Genomic DNA, 20,444 nt, shown 5'->3' on the forward strand with positions numbered 1-20,444 from the left:
GAAACAGTTTGGCTCAAATTTGTCAGTAATTTAGTTTTAATCTTTCAGTTCAAATGAAAGAGTAATTTAAACAAGTTTTTGAAGGACATTGTCTAAATACATTGACAAGTTTATAATTTTCTTCCCATGCTCATAAACTATGAAAACATTTAAACTAAAATCCATGTCCTAAGGAATTGTTTTTATCTTAAATAATCTGGTTCATTATTGTAGGCATATTTATGAGCATTTTTTTTTTCAAACCACTGAAATATTTTCTTTGAAAGAGCTAAATACTGTATGGAATTTGTACAGTGAAACAGTAGGTCTCATATTTGACAGTGTAAAATTAAGTAAACCTCATTTCTGTTAGATGATGCAACTACAAAGCCATAGGTTTTGCTTTATGAAAAAGCAGAGTCATGATTTTGGTATCTTAAGTTTCCTTTGCTCTTCCAAACATGCATTAACTAATCAACTATGTTCAGTTCTACTAATAATGATTCATTCTGGGTTCTACAAAATGCTTCTACTTTTCAATTTTCTTATGAAATAGTTTGAGAACGAAGTCTGTCTATAATATAATGTACACACTTGGACTGAAGTGGAGATGAACGTAGGAGATAGCTGTGTAGAGAATCTCTGGGTTAAGCTAAAAGGGGTAAAAAATGAGGGTGATATCATGCTAGGAATCTACTACAGGCCACCTAGCCAGGTGGAAGAGGTGGATGAGGCCTTTTTTAAACAATTAACAAAACTAGCCAAAGCCCAAGATTTGGTGGTGATGGGGGACTTCAACTATCCAGACATATGTTGGGAAACTAACACAGCGGGGCACAGGCTATCCAATAAGTTTCTGGACTGCATTGGAGACAACTTTCTGTTTCAGAAGGTTGAAAAAGCTACCAGAGGAGAAGCTGTTCTGGATTTGGTTTTAACAAATAGGGAGGAACTAGTTGAGAACTTGAAAGTGGAAGACAGTATAGGGGACAGTGATCACGAAATAATAGAGTTCATGATCTTAAGGAAAGGTAGAAGGGAGACCAGCACAATTGAGGTAATGGATTTCAGGAAGGCAGATTTTGATAAGCTCAGAGAACTTGTAGGTAAGGTCCCATGGGAAGCAAGACTGAAGGGAAAAACAACTGAGGAGAGTTGGAAGTATTTCAAAGGGACGTTGTTAAGGGCCCAAAAGCAAACAATTCCGCTGTGTAGGAAAGACAGAAAATATGGCAAAAGACCAGCTCAAGGAGATCTTGCATGATCTCAAAATAAAAAAGGAGTCATAAAAAATGGAAACTAGGACAAATAACAAAGGATGAATATAGGCAAGCAACACAAGAATGCAGGGGTAAGATTAGAAAGGCAAAGGCACAAAATGAGCTCAAACTAGCTACAGGCATCAAGGGAAACAAGAAGACCTTTTATAAATACATTAAAAGGAAGAGGAAGACCAAGGACAGGGTAGGCCCACTGCTTAGTGAGGAGGGAGAAGCAGTAACAGGAAACTTGGAAATGGCAGAGATGCTCAATGACTTCTTTGTTTCGGTCTTCACTGAGAAGTCTGGAGGTGTGCCTAACGTAGTGAATACAAGCAGAGAGAGGGTAAGTTTAGAAGATGGAATACACAAAGAACAAGTTAAAAATCACTTAGGAAAGTTAGATGTCAGCAAGTCACCAGGTCCTGATGAAATGCATCCCAGGATACTCAAGGAGCTGATAGAGGAGGTATCTGAGCCTTTAGCTATGATTTTTGAAAAATCATGGCAGACAGGGGAGATTCCAGAAGACTGGAAAAGGGCAAATATTGTGCCCATCTATAAAAAGGGGAGTAAGAACAACCCAGGAAACTACAGACCGGTCAGTTTAACGTCTGTCCCAGGGAAGATAATGGAGCAGGTAATTAAGGAAATCATATGCAAACACTTGTAAGGTAATAAAGTGATAGGGAATAGCCAGCATGGGTTTGTGAAGAACAAGTCATGCCAAACTAATCTGATAGCTTTCTCTGATAGGATAACGAGCCTTGTGGATAAGGGAGAAGCGGTGGATGTCATATACCTAGACTTTAGTAAGGCATTTGATACAGTCTCGCATGATATTCTTATTGATAAACTAGGCAAATATAACTTAGATAGGGCCACGATAAGGTGGGTGCATAATTGGCTGGATGACCGTAGTCAGAGAGTTGTTGTTAACGGTGCTAAATCCTGCTGGAAAGGGATAACAAGTGGAGTTCCGCAAGGGTCTGTTTTGGGACCCATACTGGTAAATATCTTCATCAATGATGTAGATATTGGGATAGAGAGTACGCTTATTAAGTTTGCAGATGATACCAAACTGGGTGGGGTTGCAACTTCTTTGGAGGATAGGGACATAATTCAAAATGACCTTAGCAAGTTAGAGATATGGTCAGAGGTAAACAGGATGAGGTTTAATAAAGAGAAATGCAAAGTGCTCCACTTAGGAAGGAACAATCAGTTCCATACATACAAGATGGGAAGCAACTGTCTAGGAAGGAGCATGACAGAAAGGGATCTAGGGGTCATAGTGGACCACAAGTTGAATATGAGTCAACAGTGTGATGCTGTTGCAAAAAAAGCAAATATGATTCTAGGTTGTATCAACAGGTGTGTTGTAAGCAAAACTCGTGAAGTCATTCTGCCGCTCTACTCTGCACTAGTTAGGCCTCAGCTGGAGTACTGTGTCCAGTTCTGGGCGCCACATTTCAAGAAAGATGTGGAGAAATTGGAAAGGGTACAGAGAAGAGCGACAAGAATGATTAAAGGTTTAGAGAACATGACCTATGAAGCCAGGCTTCATGAACTGGGCTTGTTTAGTTTGGAAAAAAGAAGATTAAGGGGGGACATGATAGCGGTTTTCAAATATCTAAAAGGGTGTCACAAGGAGGAAGGAGAAAATTTGTTCCTCTTGGTTTCTGAGGACAGGACAAGGAGTAATGGGCTTAAAGTGCAGCAGGGGAGGTTTAGATTGGACATTAGGAAAAAATTCCTGTCAGGGTGGTCAAATATTGGAATAAATTGCCATGGGAGGTGGTGGAATCTCCCTCTCTGGAGATATTTAAGAACAGGTTAGATAGACATCTGTCAGGGATGGTGTAGACGGAGCTTGGTCCTGCCTTGAGGGCGGGGGGCTGGACTCGATGACCTCTCGAGGTCCCTTCCAGTCCTATTATTCTATGATATTCCACTGGCAGAAGAGCTGCAGGTGCATTTGCATTAATCTTTAGAAGAAAAAGAGTCAACGCTGCACCAAGAGGCTTATAAAGGGCAAAAAGAGAGTATTTACAACTATTGAGCTGAGTGAACAAGTGTTGAGATGATACCACAGTTGTTTGTTGCATTTTATTAAAAAAAAAAAAAAAACCTGTTCTAATCTTATGTTCTTCACACCAGTGCTATTGATAGAGAAATCTGGTCTTGAAATCAGGTTTGAAAACTTGATACATGTATTCCAGGGGTGGGGAACCTTTTTTCTGTCAGGGGCCACTGACCCACAGAAAAATCCGTCCGGGGCCACACACAAGCCCCCCCAAAGAAACAAAACAAAAAACCCTCTTCACTCAACCTACCTATACTCAGGGCTATATTCATTTTTCTGGAGGCTTGAGACTATTAAGATTGTGGGCACCCCCCAGGCTCCAGAGTGGGGCAAGTAAGGGGTTCAGAGTGCCTGAAGGGGCTGCAGCTGAGGCATGGGATGGGTGCAGGAGGGGGTGAGGGCTCTGGCTGGGGAGATGTTTGGGTGCAGGAGGGAGCTCCAGGGTGGGGCCAAGAGTTTGGAGTGCAGGAAGGGTTTCAGGACAAGGTCTGGGAGGTAGTGATGACCAGTTCCCCTATGAATGGGGGGAGTCAGGGGAACTGCAGCCCCCCACCCTCCCTAAAGGGTGCCTGGAGAGTAGAAGCCTGGGGCAGATCTAGCTGGAGTCGGAGGGAGCATGCCCCCAGCCAGACCTGTTCACCTGCCTGATGATTCTGTCTCTGTTCTGCACGGCTTAGAACACATGTTCATACGGGAACAGTGCTGGCTGGTCATCACTCCCACCCAGACCTTGTCCTGAGCCCCTTCCTGCACTCCAAACCCTTGGACCCAGCCTGGAGCTCCCTCCTGCACCCAAACGTCTCCTCCCCAGCCAAAGCCCTCACCCCCTCCTGCACCCATCCCATTTCGCTCTTCCTCCACACAACCTTACCTTCAGGAGCGGCCTAAGGCCGGCTGCGGCAGCTGGCGCCTAGGTGGAAGGTGTGATTGGCGCCCCCGCCTGCACGGCTGTAAATGGCCATGACGTAATCACGCGGTGCCCGGGCCGGCAGCGCCCTAGGCAACTGCCTAGTTTGCCTAGGCTCACGGGCCGCCCCTGCTTACCTTGCTTTACATTATGGTAAGAGGAAGCTACACACTGGATTTGGTGGTCCTAGCTCTTACCTCTAGGCAGAATTCTTTTCTATATGAATCGGAAAAGGGGCTTTAGCCTCTTCTGCCATGCCCTGGAGGACTGAACCCTGACCTTGCTTTAAGTTATGAGAAGAGGAAGCTGCCTGCTGAATTTGGTGGTTCTAGTTCTTACTGTTTGTGAGGAGTTCTTGAATAAACAGACTCACAGACAGACTCATTCGCTTGCTCACAAGCAAACAAATTCTCATATTGTAGATAACAACATTATGTGAATAGAAACTATTAGATTGCAAGCGATTTCACTGACACTCCAAGATGCTTCATTTCGATTTGCAGTGCACAATTCCTACCACAAAAAAATAAATAAAGTATCAGCAGACAGCAGCTGTAAGCATCCTATCGCTGAGACTGAGGAGTCTCAGCATAATCCATAAACTGTAGGTGTCAATTCCAAGCTAAGACCAAAATAAAGTCTGGGCTTTTCCTGCGCACAGTGTGGGTTTGTGTCAGCCTTACCTGAGGGAGCTCTCTCATCAAATAGTAGAACCCTTTGTTCTCTTGTCCAAGCAAGGCACTGGCTGGCAAACGTACATCTTCAAAAAACAACTCTGCTGTGTCCTAAAAGTGGTTTTAAATAAAATCCCGGTGAGGTCAAACACTCTCTTCCTCAGATTTTCCTCTTCTCCAATTTTTAACTTCAACAGCCCAAATTACATATATTCACTGGAGGCTGTTTGCTTTCAGTATAAATTCCACTCAACCGCAACTCAACCTTTCAGTCTAATTTAGAATATCCTGCTCTGGCAGTTAAAACTATAAACGGGGAAGTATTACTATAGCGACCTTTGATCTTTACTGAGAATACCCCAGGGAATAGCAAGTCCTTTTAGACTGCCTCAAAGTCCCACATATGGTAAGGCTTGTATGACTTACCTGTGCTTTCAGGCCTATTTTGTCTAGCTTGCGTCCTTTGATGAATCCTTTCATTCCATTCTCCACCAGAAAAAGGCTGATCCCATGGGCAGGGGAGCGGGCTTCACGGTTTGTAACAGCAACCACAATCACTAAATCAGTCATCCAGCCATTAGTGATGAATACCTGGAAGAAAACCAAGACGGATTAGAGCTGCATGTTAGCTGGCAGGTAGCTAGAAAGACTACAAAGTAGCAGTACACGAACTGTCACATATTTCTACAAATGAACAGTATACAAGAGAGGAAAGCTGTAAGTAAGTGTCCAAAAGGTTTAAAAAGTCCAGATGCATAAAGCACGTGCTTCTGAACAGATGCTATAAAGGAGAGATGGATTCGGGCAGCATAAGTCGGATCTGGTCTACGAATACCCCGAAGTTAAAGAGTGCTAGGGTCTACTCTGACCCATTATAAAGAGAGAGGGCAGATTAAGAAAAGGAACCATATTTGTATTTGTTTATTCCAAACATTCCTAGAGTTCAGAGGAATTTAAATTCAGATTTTTAATTCAGTCTCATCTCTATTATAAAGATTCATTATTGGGAGGGTCTTCATTACTATAGCAAATCATAATTCTGTACAACATGCTGTCGACCCATATTTATCATTGAATTAAACACTGATGCATGCCAAAATGGATAGAAACTTACAGTTGTCTTCATTGTATCATCTATTTAAAAGTCAAATTCTCATAGAGAACAACAGGCAGAACATGGGTACAGACATACCAAGTATAAAAATTGCTCAGATGTCTTCCCATGCCAACTGAAAAAGGATGAACTGCCTTGTCTTGCCTAGGTTCAGGCATGCAATCGATTATCTAGTTAAATATATTTTACATACTTATGGACAAGTACACATAAACACTTACAGTTTTATTATTTTATTATTGCAATGACCAAAAGCCACAATCTGAACAAAGCTCCACTTTGCTAGTCTCTGCAAACATACACAGATTTAGCCTATAAATATGCCTAAAAATAACAGGCAAGTCACATCGGAGGAAGAATCTTTGAAATGTACTGACATCAAAATACTGTTACTACTTTGTGCTTTCATCCAAAGATTTCAAAGCATTACCATACAGGCAAGGATAATCACCACCACTTTACAAATAGGGAAACTGAGGCCTAGGATGATATAATTTTCTTAAAAGTAAAGAAGTGACTTAGTGGAAGAGACAGGAACAGAATTCAACTCCCTGGGTCTCCCTTTTTAATTACTAAACTATGCGGTCAACTACCATTCATTTTTAAAACAAAATTTTACTAAATCAACCACCCCAATATTCCAAAGTACCTGGACCGAGCTGTAACTCTTAAGAGGTTTCTGGTTTTATAAGTTTTCAACTAACAGCAACATCATTTAAAAAATTTTTAGAATGACAATCCCCTACTTCAACCATCTTAATTGTTTATATTAGGGATTAAATGAGATGGCTACACACTGTCAGCCTTATGGCACCTTGGCATGTGGTTGGCATCTAATATCGAATTTATCCCATACACTGAACAATACGCTCATTGAATAAAGATTTAGTTTTTGTGATGAAGCGGTAAAGGCTTCTGTTTATTTCCTTCAACCAACAGGGAACCGTGGGATGGCTATTCTGCTACGAACTCCACTTAACTAAGAAACAGTCTGGCCCTTGGCTATATTGTGCAGACTGACTAAAACCAGTCAAGGAAAAGAGCAAAAGCTTAAGACTGGGCTGCTTTTTCGTTCTATAATAAAAGCGGCAAAGGAAAGAGTCTGCTCTGCTGATTGACCCATAAATTGTCAGCGTAAGTCCAATGGCTGGGGAACGTGAACTCTTCTGTAAGACGTAACTGGTACAAAAGGAAAAACCAAGGGGTAGAAACACTACATGCTGTGAAAACAGCTGTAAAATCAAGTAAATTCTCTCACTTACTGAATGAATTCAGTACCCAAGCACCATAAGTTAGAACACACCCATTCACATACCTTACTTCCATTGAGAATCCAATCACTTCCTTCCTTTTTTGCGTATGTCCGTATGCCTTGCAAATCACTAAAATTAATTGGCAAGAAAAGCAAGTTACTTAAGAGAACAAGCCAACAGCGGCATGAAGTTTACATTTAAAAATTAATCCCTAGAATAAAATAATGGAGTGTGGCGCTCAGAACTCCTCGTGGATAGTGCTATGCTCAACTGTAGTCCAAAACTAAAATAGGATTCACAGATCTGAAAAAGGGGCTAGAGAATACTATGGAAACAACAAGAGTGTTATATATATATATATATATATATATACACACACACACACACACACACACACACACACACGAATGGCGAACCTCCGCATCTTCAGTGCAGCGCGTCACTGTTTCACTTTCAAAGTGACATATCTGTTCACAGCAGAAGTACCATGTGCACAAATAACATCTATCAGCTCAGCAGCATCTTATGTTAACATGGTCCATCAATTTAGAGCTGCCCCAGAAACCAGATTTGAGCCGCTCAGCTTGGCAGCCTCCACATATGGCTAGAGGTGAGCTTACAGTTCTCATGCTGATAGGCTTTTGCGATTGCTAAGACCAACAGACACACAGCACAGAAGGTGCAGCTCCCCGATTGTGCTTCGTGCTCCCTTCTGCTCAGCAGAGCAGAGACAAAAGCGAATGACCTTGAATCAGTAATCTCTACTCAATAATCCTATTGTCTACACTTAAGACTACATGAATGATAGCACCGGAACGAGAACTCTATGCTTTACACAATTCAGGGACAAGGAAATAGGCCCTCTTACGGAATTCAGAAAGCATTCTGCAGAGCAGGGGTGGCCGACCCATTAAACTAAGAGAGCCGAAACAGCGGCAGAAAAAATGAGAAGAGCCGCACCAGAATTGCTGATTTAAAAAAAAAAACAAAACAAAAAAGACACTGCCCCTTTAAAAACCATGGGTTAGGCTTTTTGGCCACATCAGGCTCCTGCCGGCTGACACCATTTTGCCGCGCTGGACAGCTTCCCTGCACCCAGTGAGCACAAGGAGCCAGGAGCCATTTATAGGGGCGCATGGGGCGACTATGTGAGCCGTACTTTCAGGGTTATGAGCCGCTGCGGCTCGTGAGCTCCCTTGCTGTAGAGCAAGTCAGGCCTCCCTTAATGAGATATTACATTTCACATTAAAGAATGTCTATGCATCAAGTAGGCTAGCGACTGTTTATGCACAATCTGAAACAAATACAAACTCCTATTTGTCCCAGGACTGATGGCAAGATCATGAGTTTGGAACAGATAAAGTTTGAAATGACAAAGCTGTAAAACAGCAATCCATAATTCAAGCTTATTTTTGTGGATCCACCTATTCCGGGCTACTGCCTAATCGATACAGTGGTCATGTAACTGACACCTTTGGACTTTTTACACAGGGAAATTAGGTGAACAACCTGTGTATAAAGCCTATCGTTTTTTGCTTACCTGCCAGCCCCCGGTTCTGTCATGGCTATAGCACCAATACATTTGCCTGCAGACATTTCAGGGATAAACCGCTCAATCTGCTCTTTAGAGCCATAGTTTGCAATGTAAGGCATGACGATATCTGAATGAAGGCTGAATCCTGGGCCAGTACAGTTAACATACATCCTTGAAGAGAAAAGAGTAAACTTTAGAAGAAAGTGTGACTGATTTATATAGAATAGTGGTAGAAATATAGCCGTGTTAGTCTGGTGCAGCTGAAACAAAAAACAGGACTGTGTAGCACTTTAAAGACTAACAAGATGGTTTATAAGGTGATGAACTTTCGTGGGCCAGACCCACCTCCTCAGATCAAATAGTGGAAGAAAATTGTCACAACCATATATACCAAAGGATTCAAATAAAAAAAAAATGAACACATATGAAAAGGACAAATCAAATTTCAGAACAGAAGGGGGATGGAGGGGGGAGAAGAGGGGGAGGTAAATGTCTGTGAGCTAATGATATTAGAGGTGATAATTGGGGAAGCTATCTTTGTAATGGGTAAGATAATTAGCGTCTTTATTCAAATTTGAGTGTGAAGTGTCGAATTTAAGCATGAATGACAGTTCAGAGGATTCTCTTTGAAGTGAAGTCTTAAAAGGTCTTTGAAGCAGGATGCAGGTAATCAAGTCGTTGAGACAATGTCCTTTCTGGTTGAAATGGCAAGAAACTGTTTTTTCTTTGTGATCCTGTCTGATATCTGTTTTGTGGGCACTGATCCTTTGGCGAAGTGTCTGAGCTGTTTGTCCAATGTACATAGCAGACGGACACTTTCGGCACATGATTGCATAAAGTATATTTCTGGATGCGCAGGAATATGTGTTCTTGATCTTATAACTCACTTGGTTGGGTCCAATAATGGTGTCAGCAGAGTAAATATGTGGACAAAGCTGGCAACGGGGTTTGTTGCAAGGGAAGGTACCAGGGTTGGTATTAGTGTGGTATGTCCTGTGGTTGTTGGTTAAGAGGCTAGGTGGTTGTCTATAGGAGACTATGGGTCTGTCTTCCAGAGCCTCTCGGAGTTTAGTATCCTGTAACAGCATAGGCTGTAGTTTATTGATAATGTGTTGGGGGCTGTAGGTGATGACAAGTGGTGTTCTATTGTTGGTTTTCTTGGGTCCTGTTTTTTGTTTCAGTGATTTATATGTTCATTTTTATACATTTAAAAAGCAGAGAATCAAACTGAAATAAACATACAATAAAAGCAGTCAAAACCCACTAACACAATTTTAACTTGTGACATCCACGTTCTTATTTATTTATAGCGTGTATCTTCACTGCCAACTAGCGGATCACTCATGAGTCTGAAGAGAACATTTTTCCTTCCCTTTCAGCAGTCCTAAAAATATAATACTATTTAAACAAGCATCCTAAATATCTAAAGTAAGGGGCACCTATGCAATCTAAATAATCATTACCGTGAATAAAAAAAACTATGACTGACTGTGAACATGCTCTCTTTGCGATAGCAATCAGGAAATCGTACAAACACGTTTTTTAATAATACCAATCCAGTTTATCACAGTGGTCTTGTACTTACTGCTCCTCCCAGACCACTGCTGAAGAGAGGAGATCCCCTCCAATTCCACCATGCTTTTCTGATATGTTGACACCCAGCAGTCCCTGTTGTCCAGCTTTTTCCCAGAGCTCCCTGCTCACCTGGCCAGCCTTCTCCCATCTGCAAAGGATACAGAAACGAGAAGTTAGTGGAATGCCCCCCATGCTATTTGTGCTTTGCCACAGCTGCTGCTTTACACCCGAAAAGCTGCTACCAAGTTTCAGTGCTTAAGAATAAGACTTTAAGTCTCAGAAACCAACCAACACCACAAGGTAACATTTAACATGTATTTTACTAGCTGGGGAGAGGTATGCTCCTTGGACTCACGCAACATACTTAGGATCTGTAGTCTCCAAGTCTGTGCATTAACGATTAAGTTGCCATCACAGATTTACCCATAGCAGGGCTACTCGACATGCGGGCCTCATGCAGCCCATTTGTTTGCAGCCCAAGGTGGGAGCCAAAACAAAAAAAATAGTCAATATAATGGTCTTCTGTCGATACGTGTTTTAGTAGTTAAATTCCTGGACAGTCATTGGTCATTAAAAGTGCTGTCCTATGGGTGGAAATCAGGTAATTATTGCATTATATTAATATCAGCAGAATTGACTTAAATGGGGCCTGCGTGTTGTGCAGTCTTGCCTTAATCTTTGTGTTCATGCCTGTCAGTGTGAAAGAAGCTATATACATATATTTGCATGTACATGCAACCACACTTACGTTGCGGCCCTTGGCATGTGCTGCGAGTATCATTGTGGCCCCTGGGGCTTCCAAAGTTTAGTAGCCCTGACATACAGTATGGTAGGTGGTAAAACGCTAACTTCTGCTTCCAATTTATAATGTACAATTTCCTTAACTGTTATAACTGATAAACTTGTGAACACTAGCATGGATTAATTGGTATTTTGGTAAATGGATGTAAAATAGTTTGGTAAACTGATAGCATAGGAGCTTCTGGTAATTAACTAAGAAGGAGAACTGGAGACTCAAGACAGAGGTTTCCTATCTATGGAACGTTTCTCCCTCAGGCTCTATGCTAATAGATAGCTGGTTGGCCTTCTGGCTATAGTGCAAGACTCATATTTTCAGCCAGGGATACTAGTTCAGAGGCCTTTTATCAGCTGCAACTGAAATGGATGTAAAGCATAAACAACAGACACTTCACTGACTAAGCAATATCAAAGCGACAGAATTTTGCAAAAGTAAGATACATTACACGGCAAGACTCTGCACGTTCTAGAAGACAAATGTATGCACTAGGGATAAGCCGAGGCTTATCGGGTAGTTGAGTCACTACTCGACTAGTCGCTTCCCCCGCTCGGTATCAGAGGAAGCAAGGGGGGAGGCAGAGCAGGAGCTGGTGTGGGGGGAGCCGGCTTAAAAGGGAGGGGAATGGAGTGACCAAGGCCTCAGGGAAGGGATGGGGCATGGCCTCAGGGAAGGGGCAGGGGGTGGGGCAAAGGAACCCATCTTAAAAGCTGGCTTCCCCCAGCACTGTCTCTGCAGGGGGACAGGGGCGCAGAGGGAGAAACGGTGCGAGTGGGGCCTCAAGCAGTCCCCACTCACACCGGGACCCCCCCGCTGCGCCTCTGCCTTTTAAATGTCGCAAGAGCCCCGTGGAGCTCATGCTACATTTAAAAGGCAGAGGTGCCACCAGGATAGTGAGTGCCCCACTCCCACGCCCTTATCAACTAAGCAAGTAGTCGACAGAAAATCCATCGACTAGCTGGTTAGTCGAAAGTGAACATCCCTAGCATGCACGGCTAGTTCTCCGGAAACCTTCCTTGGATTATCAGCTTAAATGTAAAGGACGAACCCATCTCCACTGGATGATTTCTTAGAGCAGTGGTCCCCAAACTCGGGGATCACGGAGGAATGTTCAGGGGAGTGTGGCAGGGTCAGGCCAGGCCCCACCGGAGTGGAAAGGAAGCACCCCCGAGCCCTACTGTGTTTTCATCTCTGCTCCAGGATACAACCCCATCCTGGCCCCAGCTCCACTTCCGGCTCTGCTCCCAGCCCCAGCCCCAGCCCCAACCGCAGCTGCACTCCCAGCCCCGGCCCCTGGCTCCCAGCATGGTGGAGCCTCCAGCCCTAACCATGACTCCCCTTCCCAGCCATGGATATGGGGAAGGGGACAGACAGATAACATTACGGGTAGGAAGCAGTCTGGGGACCACAGTCAGAGAGACATGCACAGGTGGGGCTGTATTTTTCGTTTGGCTTTGCAGACACATTTTCCTGTATGTGTTTCTCTTGGCCCCCGTTGCCATGTGAAAGGATCCGTGGTAACAAGAGAAGGAAACCAACCCATCTTTACAGAGAAGGGGAACGAGACAGTCCACAAAGCACTGTCAAACGCACAAAACACAGTTAAACAAAAACCTTTCCTCTAATCTCTTTCAGGTATTCAAGCAGCGGGTCTTACTTATCACAGTAAGGGGAAGTTATTTTAGACACAAGAATGATTTTAAGTGGATGGTGTTTTATATTCTCTATTTCGTTTGGTTGAATGGCATCAGGCACAGCAACAGGAGGCAGCAAAGCAACTTAAAAGGGCCTGAGGCCTCCCTCCAAGCCACCACGGCCAGAAGCTCAGCAGGGCTAAGACAGGTTGCCTGCTGGCCCTTGCTCCATGCCGTTCCTGTGGCCCCGGGGGAGTGGTCTCCATGTGCTACCCCTGCCCTAATGATGACTTTTCAGCTCTCTGGCTGGGACCTGCAGCCAATGAAAGCTGCAGGGACAGTGCCGACAGGTGGCAGCGTGTAGAAACCCCCAGGCCTCTTGGCTAGAAGTTGCTGCAAGGGCTATGGCAGTCACTTTTGGGAGCCACCCAAGGTAAGCACCAACCTCCTCACTCCCTCCTGCCACAGCCCTGAGTTAGCACCCAAACGCACTCCTAGGGCCCGCACCTCCATTCTCACCCCGCACCCAACCTCTGCCTCAGCCTGGTGACAGTGAGTGAGGATGGGGTCAGGGGAGAGCAAGCCCTGGAGGGAGGGGAATGGAGTGAGCAGGGCCTCAGGGAAGGAACAGGATGGGGCGTGGCCTCAGGGAAAGGGGCGGGGAAAGGGTCTTTGCATTTGCATGATTACACCATTGGCAACCCTAACTGGCTGACAGCTTGCTGGGAACCAATCAGCACAGGTGCAAAAAACATCAGGCAGACCATGTCTACAGGATGTACAAGCAGGGGGGCCCACTGATTGTTCTTCCTCAGGGCCCGGAATTGTTGTTGGCTGGCCTGAACAGCATCACTTAGTAACTATACATGGAAGAAGAGAAGCTATATTAAGCCCCAGGGAAAGGAATATTTTTACTTGTTTTTGTACAGGTCTTATCTGATTGGGGCCCTGGTCTATGAGAAAGGCCCCGTGTACTACAGCAATACAAATAATAAATATTATTTGGTTGTGAGAGTTTGTTCTATTCTCTCTCATATTTATCTTCTGGAGATTGTACAAAAACAGAACAATTATTTCAGGCATAAGAGAGATGTTCCAGGTGGAGATGGAGAGAAGAGAGGGAAGGGATGGAATAAATGTAAACATGTGGAATATATTAAATTCACCTTTTTGTTGTTTGCTTTCCCAGTACATGATTAATACACTGCTTAAATGTTTAGTTGGAAGATGCTCCATATTGGAGAATGGGATCTATATCCTGGTTATGGTTTTGCAAACACACACTATAGCCCTAGAAAGAACAATCACCGTATCTGGAGTATAGCTAACCAACTAAATTTAAGTGGAAGGACACCATACCATATTTCATCCCATCACCCTCACTTCCAGAATTAAAGACAACTGTTTGATATTAACTTGACGAGTCTCAATTATCTTGAAATTAATTCTGAAATGAAACTGTTGTCCTAGATTTAGAACAACCATACTCATTTTATTACAAACAATTTTCAAAACAGCAATTTGGACTAGGAGATTACAAAACTAAAATATACCGAAGATTGTGCCTGAAACAAGGTAGTTCCATTTAGGGATGTAAGCGTGTAGCCATCTAAATGGGTAACCAGTTACACAAACGGCTCCCAGTCCAACTCCAGGGAATCGCAGAGCAGCAGGCAGGAGCCGGTACACACGGGGAGCTAGCTTAAAAGTAGGGATATTAAATGTAATCAATGAATCGACTAGTCGATGGAATTTCTATCAACTAGTCGATTAGTTGATAAGGGGGGAGCCGCAGCCGGGTTAGCTCCCAGGCCCAAAACTAACCTCGCTGCAGCTCTGCCTTTTAAATGTATTAACAGCCAGAAACAAGAGGCTGGCAGTGGGAGGGTCTGCTGGTGGGGGGTTCTCAGGGGCGTGGGGCTAGTACTGAGGCATTTGGGATGGGGAGCTGGTACTGGGGGGCTCTGAGGGTGGGAGGCTAGCACAGGGGGGGTTGGGTGCATGGGATTCTGGGGTCAGTGGCTAGCCGGTGGGGGGGAGGGTAGTAGAGGGGTGGGGGGCTCTTGGGGTAGGGGGCCGGCACGTAACCCGGCCCCGACCCCCAGAGCCACTGCAAACAGCTAGCTTCCACTGCTGCAGCCACCCATCACGTGGCGACTGCTGGAGCTGAGGCTGGCTGTTTGCAGTAGTTCTGGGGGCTGGAGCTTTTGGCGGACCAGTAACATTTTATTTGCATATTCATTATTTGCACAATATGCAAATAAAATGTTACTGGTCCACCAAATCTTGTGAATGGGTTTGCCGCTCCACATATAAAAAAGGTTGGGAACCACTGTTCTACAGTGTTGAAGATCAGTTTCAACAGTGGCTGAATCTGGACGCCAGTTCTGACTTACATACAGATTCAACTTAAGAACCCCAGGCATCCCCAAGTCAGCCGCTGCTGAAACTGATCAGCAGCTGATTCCAGGAAGCCCCGGGCAGGGGCTTCCTGTAGTCAGCCACTGGTCAGTTTCAGCAGCGGCTGACTTGGGGACGCCTGGGGCAGAGCAGCTGGGGTGCTGCTGGATTGGTCCAGTAGCGCCGCCGCTGGACCAACCCAGCAGCACCCAAGCTGCTCTGCCCCAGGCGTCCTGATTCAGCCGCTGCTGAAACTGACCAGCAGTGGCTGAATCAGGACGCCTGGGGCAGAGCAGCTGGGGTGCTGCCGGGTTGGTCCCGTAGCGCCCAGAGCGGCGCTACGGGACCAACCGGCAGCGCCCCAGCTGCTGTACCACAGGCGCCCGGAGCAAAGCCGCGGACCATGGGGGCAGCGGGACAGCCCAGACGCGCCGTGGCTGTCCTGCTGCCCTTGGGCTCCGCGGCTTTGCTCTGCTTTGCTCCCCGTCCCCCTGGTCTGCAGACCAGGGGGACGGGGAGCAAAGCGGCGGAACACGTGGGCAGCGGGCAGCCCAGACGCGTCGGGGACTGCCTGTACTTTTTTTTTCTTCTTCCTTCAAATGTGTGATGTAGGAGCTATGCAATCCAGAATATACACATCTTAACCCAATCTTTTAAAGATTAAAATACATTTTACAGTTCACCTGTTTTCAGAACATCATTCCCAGAGAGTTCAGAGACACAGCCTGGAATTAGGAGGCAACAAAATATTTGAACCATATCTTACTCTGCATGAAAAGGAACCACTGCTTCCTGGAAGAACTTCCTCACACTTTCCCTGAAGATATCATGATCGGATGAGAAGATCCTCCGAGTTCCAATATCCATTAATGTTTTAGCCGAAGAGGTTTCAAGACGTACTGACCCATGATTTTCAGTTTGCAGATACCTAAAATGAAACAGCCCGAGCAGTTGTAAGGAATGCTACCTAACGCTTTTCTAAGCAGTGAATGCTTATCTTGGTCAAGCATTTGTGGGCCTTCCAAAGGAACATAGGACCAGAAGTAACTCCTCAGTCATCAAGTCCTGACTCCTGGTATAGCAGGCAAGCCCAGCATATAATTCTGGTACTGCATTTTCAACATAAAACCTTAACAGACATGCACATTTGTCCACATCACAAAACCATGATGTTACTTAACATAACTGACAACCAGAAAAAACCCCTCAAGATTTGGTACAGCAAGAGATGTTTCAGGTCAACTTTGGATATGCATTTGGCCCAGCTGCACAGACAGCCTTAAATGAACTATTTCAAAAAACACACTGAGACAGGGTCAAGATCCAGCAGTGATAGTCCTACACTTTCAAATTCAGTCAATACCATCATCCTTCAAAATTAAATTACAAATAAAGCTCAACAGTTAAACTCTGCTGATTCTTTTGCCATCCAAATTGTCTATAAAACCTCATATAAGCCACAACAAACAACCAAGCATCTATGTAAGCATCTAGCCAACTCCCCAATTAGCATGTGCTTACTGGATAGTTGAATAGTGACTTGACTAGTGGCAGCCTCTATCAGAGGGAGGCAGCAAGGGGGGAGGAGGAAAAGCTGGCTTAAAAGCCGATTGTCCTCACCCCCTCAGTGTTAAAAAATGAGCTGCAGATATCCACAGCCATGTAAGTGGATAGCTGCAGATTTTCAGGGCTCTAATCTTAACATTCACCTGTTTTCTTTGAGCATGAACTCCACTTCCCTCTTCCCTTTGGGGTGATTCTACAAATCTCTCTAACTTTAAAAGTACCACTTTTACTATTACTTTTAAATGCCAACTCTGGCAATGGCAGCTACTCTGATGTGTATTCAGAACATTAAATCCTGTAACTAGCTTCAAGACTGGGCTTGCTAACCTCATGGAAGGAACTGTATGATGAGACTGCTTACACAACGGCATCTGATCGCATCTGATCTGTAGCCGATCTGTAACAGCAAGCAGCAAACATCTCCAATGGTCAGTGAGGAAACACTAGAAGGGTAGGGCTTTGAGTTACGACATAGAATTCTTTCCATGTATCTGGCTGATGTGGATCTTGCTCAGCATCCTATTTGGGGTTGGGAAGGAATTTTCCCTGGGATCAGATTGGCAGGTTTTTTTGTTTTGCCTTCTGCCATCATGGGTCACTCTGCTGGTTTCAACTAGTGTTAATGTGGATTCGCTTGGAGTCTTTAAATCATGATTTGAACATTTCAGAAACTGAGCCAGTGGTAAGGGGTCTATTACAGGAGTGGGTGAGGTTGTGGACTGCAATGTATCAGTGGTCACCAACCAGCAGATCGGGATCTACTGGCAGCTCTCAGAGCCTTTGACAGGCGATTCTAACTGGTTAACTAATGAGTAATTTACTAGTCGAGTGGTTGATGGAATTTCCATCGACTAGTCGATAAGCACTTCGGCATTCCTCCTTCCTCCGGGCTCTTGAACATTTCAAAGGAGGAATGCGGAACTCCACAAGCAGGCTGGGCCGCCAGCAGAAAGTCCCACTGACTCCAGGCTCCACGAGGGCGCTTATGCTGTGCGAGGCCGCACAGGTGTGCAGCTTAGAGGGACTCTTGCTCTCGGTTACACCAAGCACCCCCCCACACACACCTATAGCTGCTGGTGGTCAGGGGGAACAACACAGGGGTAGTAGGCTTTATCGGGGAGAGGGGGGAAGCACTGGCTTCCGCCCACCCTCCTCCCCCACATGTGTGTACATGTAAGCGCTAAAAAAAAAAATCCGAAGTTACACATTTACACATACATGTTAGTTCACATCCCTAATTGTAACTGTAAAAATGATGTTACATGTCCTGTTTTGCATAAAGCAACTCTGTGTTATGCAAATTCATAAGCCAATTTTCATAAAGCATGGAGGGATACGATCTGATTCTGACTGTGAAATAGCATAGTTTGCATGGGTGTAGCTTTGTCATGATCGGCAATTGCTATGCTGGCAGTATCTGGACCAAAGGTCACAGCTCATTTCCTTCTAAAGAACTGCCTCCAAATTAGGGACGTTAAAATGCTTTTAATTATGTAAACACGTGTACTGGCTCCCCATGCTCACCAGCTCCCACCTGCCCCCTCCCTCCAGCACTGCTGCCCCTGATATAAAGACAGCAGCATGGGGTGGGGGGCTTAGGGGTAGCAGGAGCTGGTGGGAGCCAGTTCCCGCCAGCACCAGCTCCGCAGTGCCGCCTGTCTCCCCCCTACTTCTCACTGCTGCCTCTATCAGAGACAGGGAGGCGGGGGAAACAGAGGGGAGGCTTCTCCCCAGCAGCAGCCCCTTCTCCCCAGCAGCAGCTCCTGACCGCGTGGGGGGGTGGGGATCCCAGTGAGGAGCTGGGATCCCTCACAGATGGGCTGCTGCCGGCTGGGAGGCAGCCAGGCTCAGTCCCTGCTTGTGAAAGGACCAAACCCCACTGTGGCTCTGCAGGATGAAAGGCAGTGGGAGCCAGGGCAGCCTGCCCCATAGCACGCAGCAGGGTTTGGTCTAAGGATGTTAAAATGTGGCTAATTGACTAGTCCACAATCACTTGTACATTGCAAAGGAGGAATGTTGATGCAAGCAGGTGCCTGGTTTGAAATACACAAGAGCCCCCACTTTGTGCATTTCAAAGCGGTGAAACCCGGGGTCAGCAGGGGACTCCATGTTACACTGCATGCCACTAGGAGCCCAGGGTCAGCTGAGGAGTGCCCAGCTCTGCCCCTGGGCTCCACGGCAGCTGCCCCTGTAAAACACCACCCCTTTAAAACGCAGCCTGGGTCCTGGGGAAGTGCTGCGGGGAGCCCAGGATCAAATGGGGAGCCCCCAACTGACCCCAGGCTCCGCGGCTGCCCCTTTGAATTGCACAGAGGCAGCCACCACACAGCTGACCCTAGTTTGGTCATGGACCCAGCAGCAGGAGGGACTGAGAGGAGCTGCCCCCCTCCCCCCCGCGTTTTAAATTGCAGAGCCACACTAGAGCTTGGTCCTGCCATGAGTCAGGACTGAGCCGGCTGCCTTCCCCTAGAGACTGACCGAGGGGTCAATCGACTACTCATTTAGTAAAATAACCTAATTTTAACATCCCGCGCACATGCACACAGTACAGTGCACACACACTACAGTGGCACACACAGTACAGCGCGCGCGCGCACACACACACACAGTACAGCGCGCGCACACACACAGTACAGCGCGCGCACACACACAGTACAGCGCGCGCACACACACAGTACAGCGCGCGCACACACAGTACAGCGCACACACACACAGTACAGCGCGCGCGCACACACAGTACTGCGCGCACACACACAGAACAGCGCACACACACACACAGTACAGCGCGCGCGCACACACACAGTACAGCGCGCGCACACACACAGTACAGCGCACACACACACAGTACAGCGCGCGCGCACACACACAGTACAGCGCGCACACACACACACAGTACAGCGCACGCACACACAGTACAGCGCGCACACACACACAGTACAGCGCACACACACACAGTACAGCGCGCGCGCACACACAGTACAGCGCACGCACACACACACACACACAGTACAGCGCGCGCACAACACACGCGCAGCCCGGGACTATTCCTTGGCTGCCCGCCCCGCGGGGGCTCCGGGCGGGGCTCTCACCTGGCCGGCGCGCGGGCCCCCAGAGCGCCCAGTGGCCGCAGGGCCCCGCTCAGCAACCGCCGCGCCGCCATCTCGCCGGGCCCAGGACACCCACTGCGCCGGCCCGCGCTGCGGCGCCCCCTAGCGGGCACCGCCTGAGCCTCGGTCAGAGACCCCGCCCTCCGCCCGGCGGACAACACCCAGCCCCAAGCCCCGCCCTCCGCCTGGCGTGCAACAGCCTCGTGCCCCGCCCTCCGCCTGGCGTGCAACAGCCAGCCCCGTGCCCCGCCCTCTGCCTGGCGTGCAACAGCCAGCCCCGTGCCCCGCCCTCTGCCTGGCGTGCAACACCCAGCCCCGTGCCCCGCCCTCTGCCTGGCGTGCAACACCCAGCCCCGTGCCCCGCCCTCTGCCTGGCGGGCAACACCCAGCCCCGTGCCCCGCCCTCTGCCTGGCGGACAACACCCAGCCCCGTGCCCCGCCCTCTGCCTGGCGGACAACACCCAGCCCCGTGCCCCGCCCTCTGCCTGGCGGACAACACCCAGCCCCGTGCCCCGCCCTCTGCCTGGCGGACAACACCCAGCCCCGTGCCCCGCCCTCTGCCT

The 20,444-nt window shown here is 46.8% G+C and overlaps 1 protein-coding gene across 1 annotated transcript in view; it reads right to left on the bottom strand.

Annotated features, from left to right (window-relative positions):
* The window catches only part of ACADL (acyl-CoA dehydrogenase long chain), a 31,533-nt gene extending 11,514 nt beyond the window's left edge, over positions 1 to 20,019 (bottom strand). Inside the window, exons 1-7 of the mRNA XM_075933926.1 lie at positions 19,864 to 20,019; positions 15,975 to 16,136; positions 10,389 to 10,526; positions 8,810 to 8,974; positions 7,332 to 7,398; positions 5,329 to 5,493; positions 4,912 to 5,013 (exon numbers count right to left, since the gene is read on the bottom strand). Coding sequence (XP_075790041.1) covers positions 4,912 to 5,013; positions 5,329 to 5,493; positions 7,332 to 7,398; positions 8,810 to 8,974; positions 10,389 to 10,526; positions 15,975 to 16,136; positions 19,864 to 19,934 — 870 coding nt within the window. The 5' untranslated portion in view covers positions 19,935 to 20,019. The remainder of the gene's footprint in view (positions 1 to 4,911; positions 5,014 to 5,328; positions 5,494 to 7,331; positions 7,399 to 8,809; positions 8,975 to 10,388; positions 10,527 to 15,974; positions 16,137 to 19,863) is intronic.
* Between the last annotated feature and the right edge of the window lie 425 nt (positions 20,020 to 20,444).

Source organism: Pelodiscus sinensis, chromosome 7 (assembly GCF_049634645.1).
Source record: "Pelodiscus sinensis isolate JC-2024 chromosome 7, ASM4963464v1, whole genome shotgun sequence".
Classification (NCBI taxonomy): Eukaryota; Metazoa; Chordata; order Testudines; family Trionychidae; genus Pelodiscus; species Pelodiscus sinensis.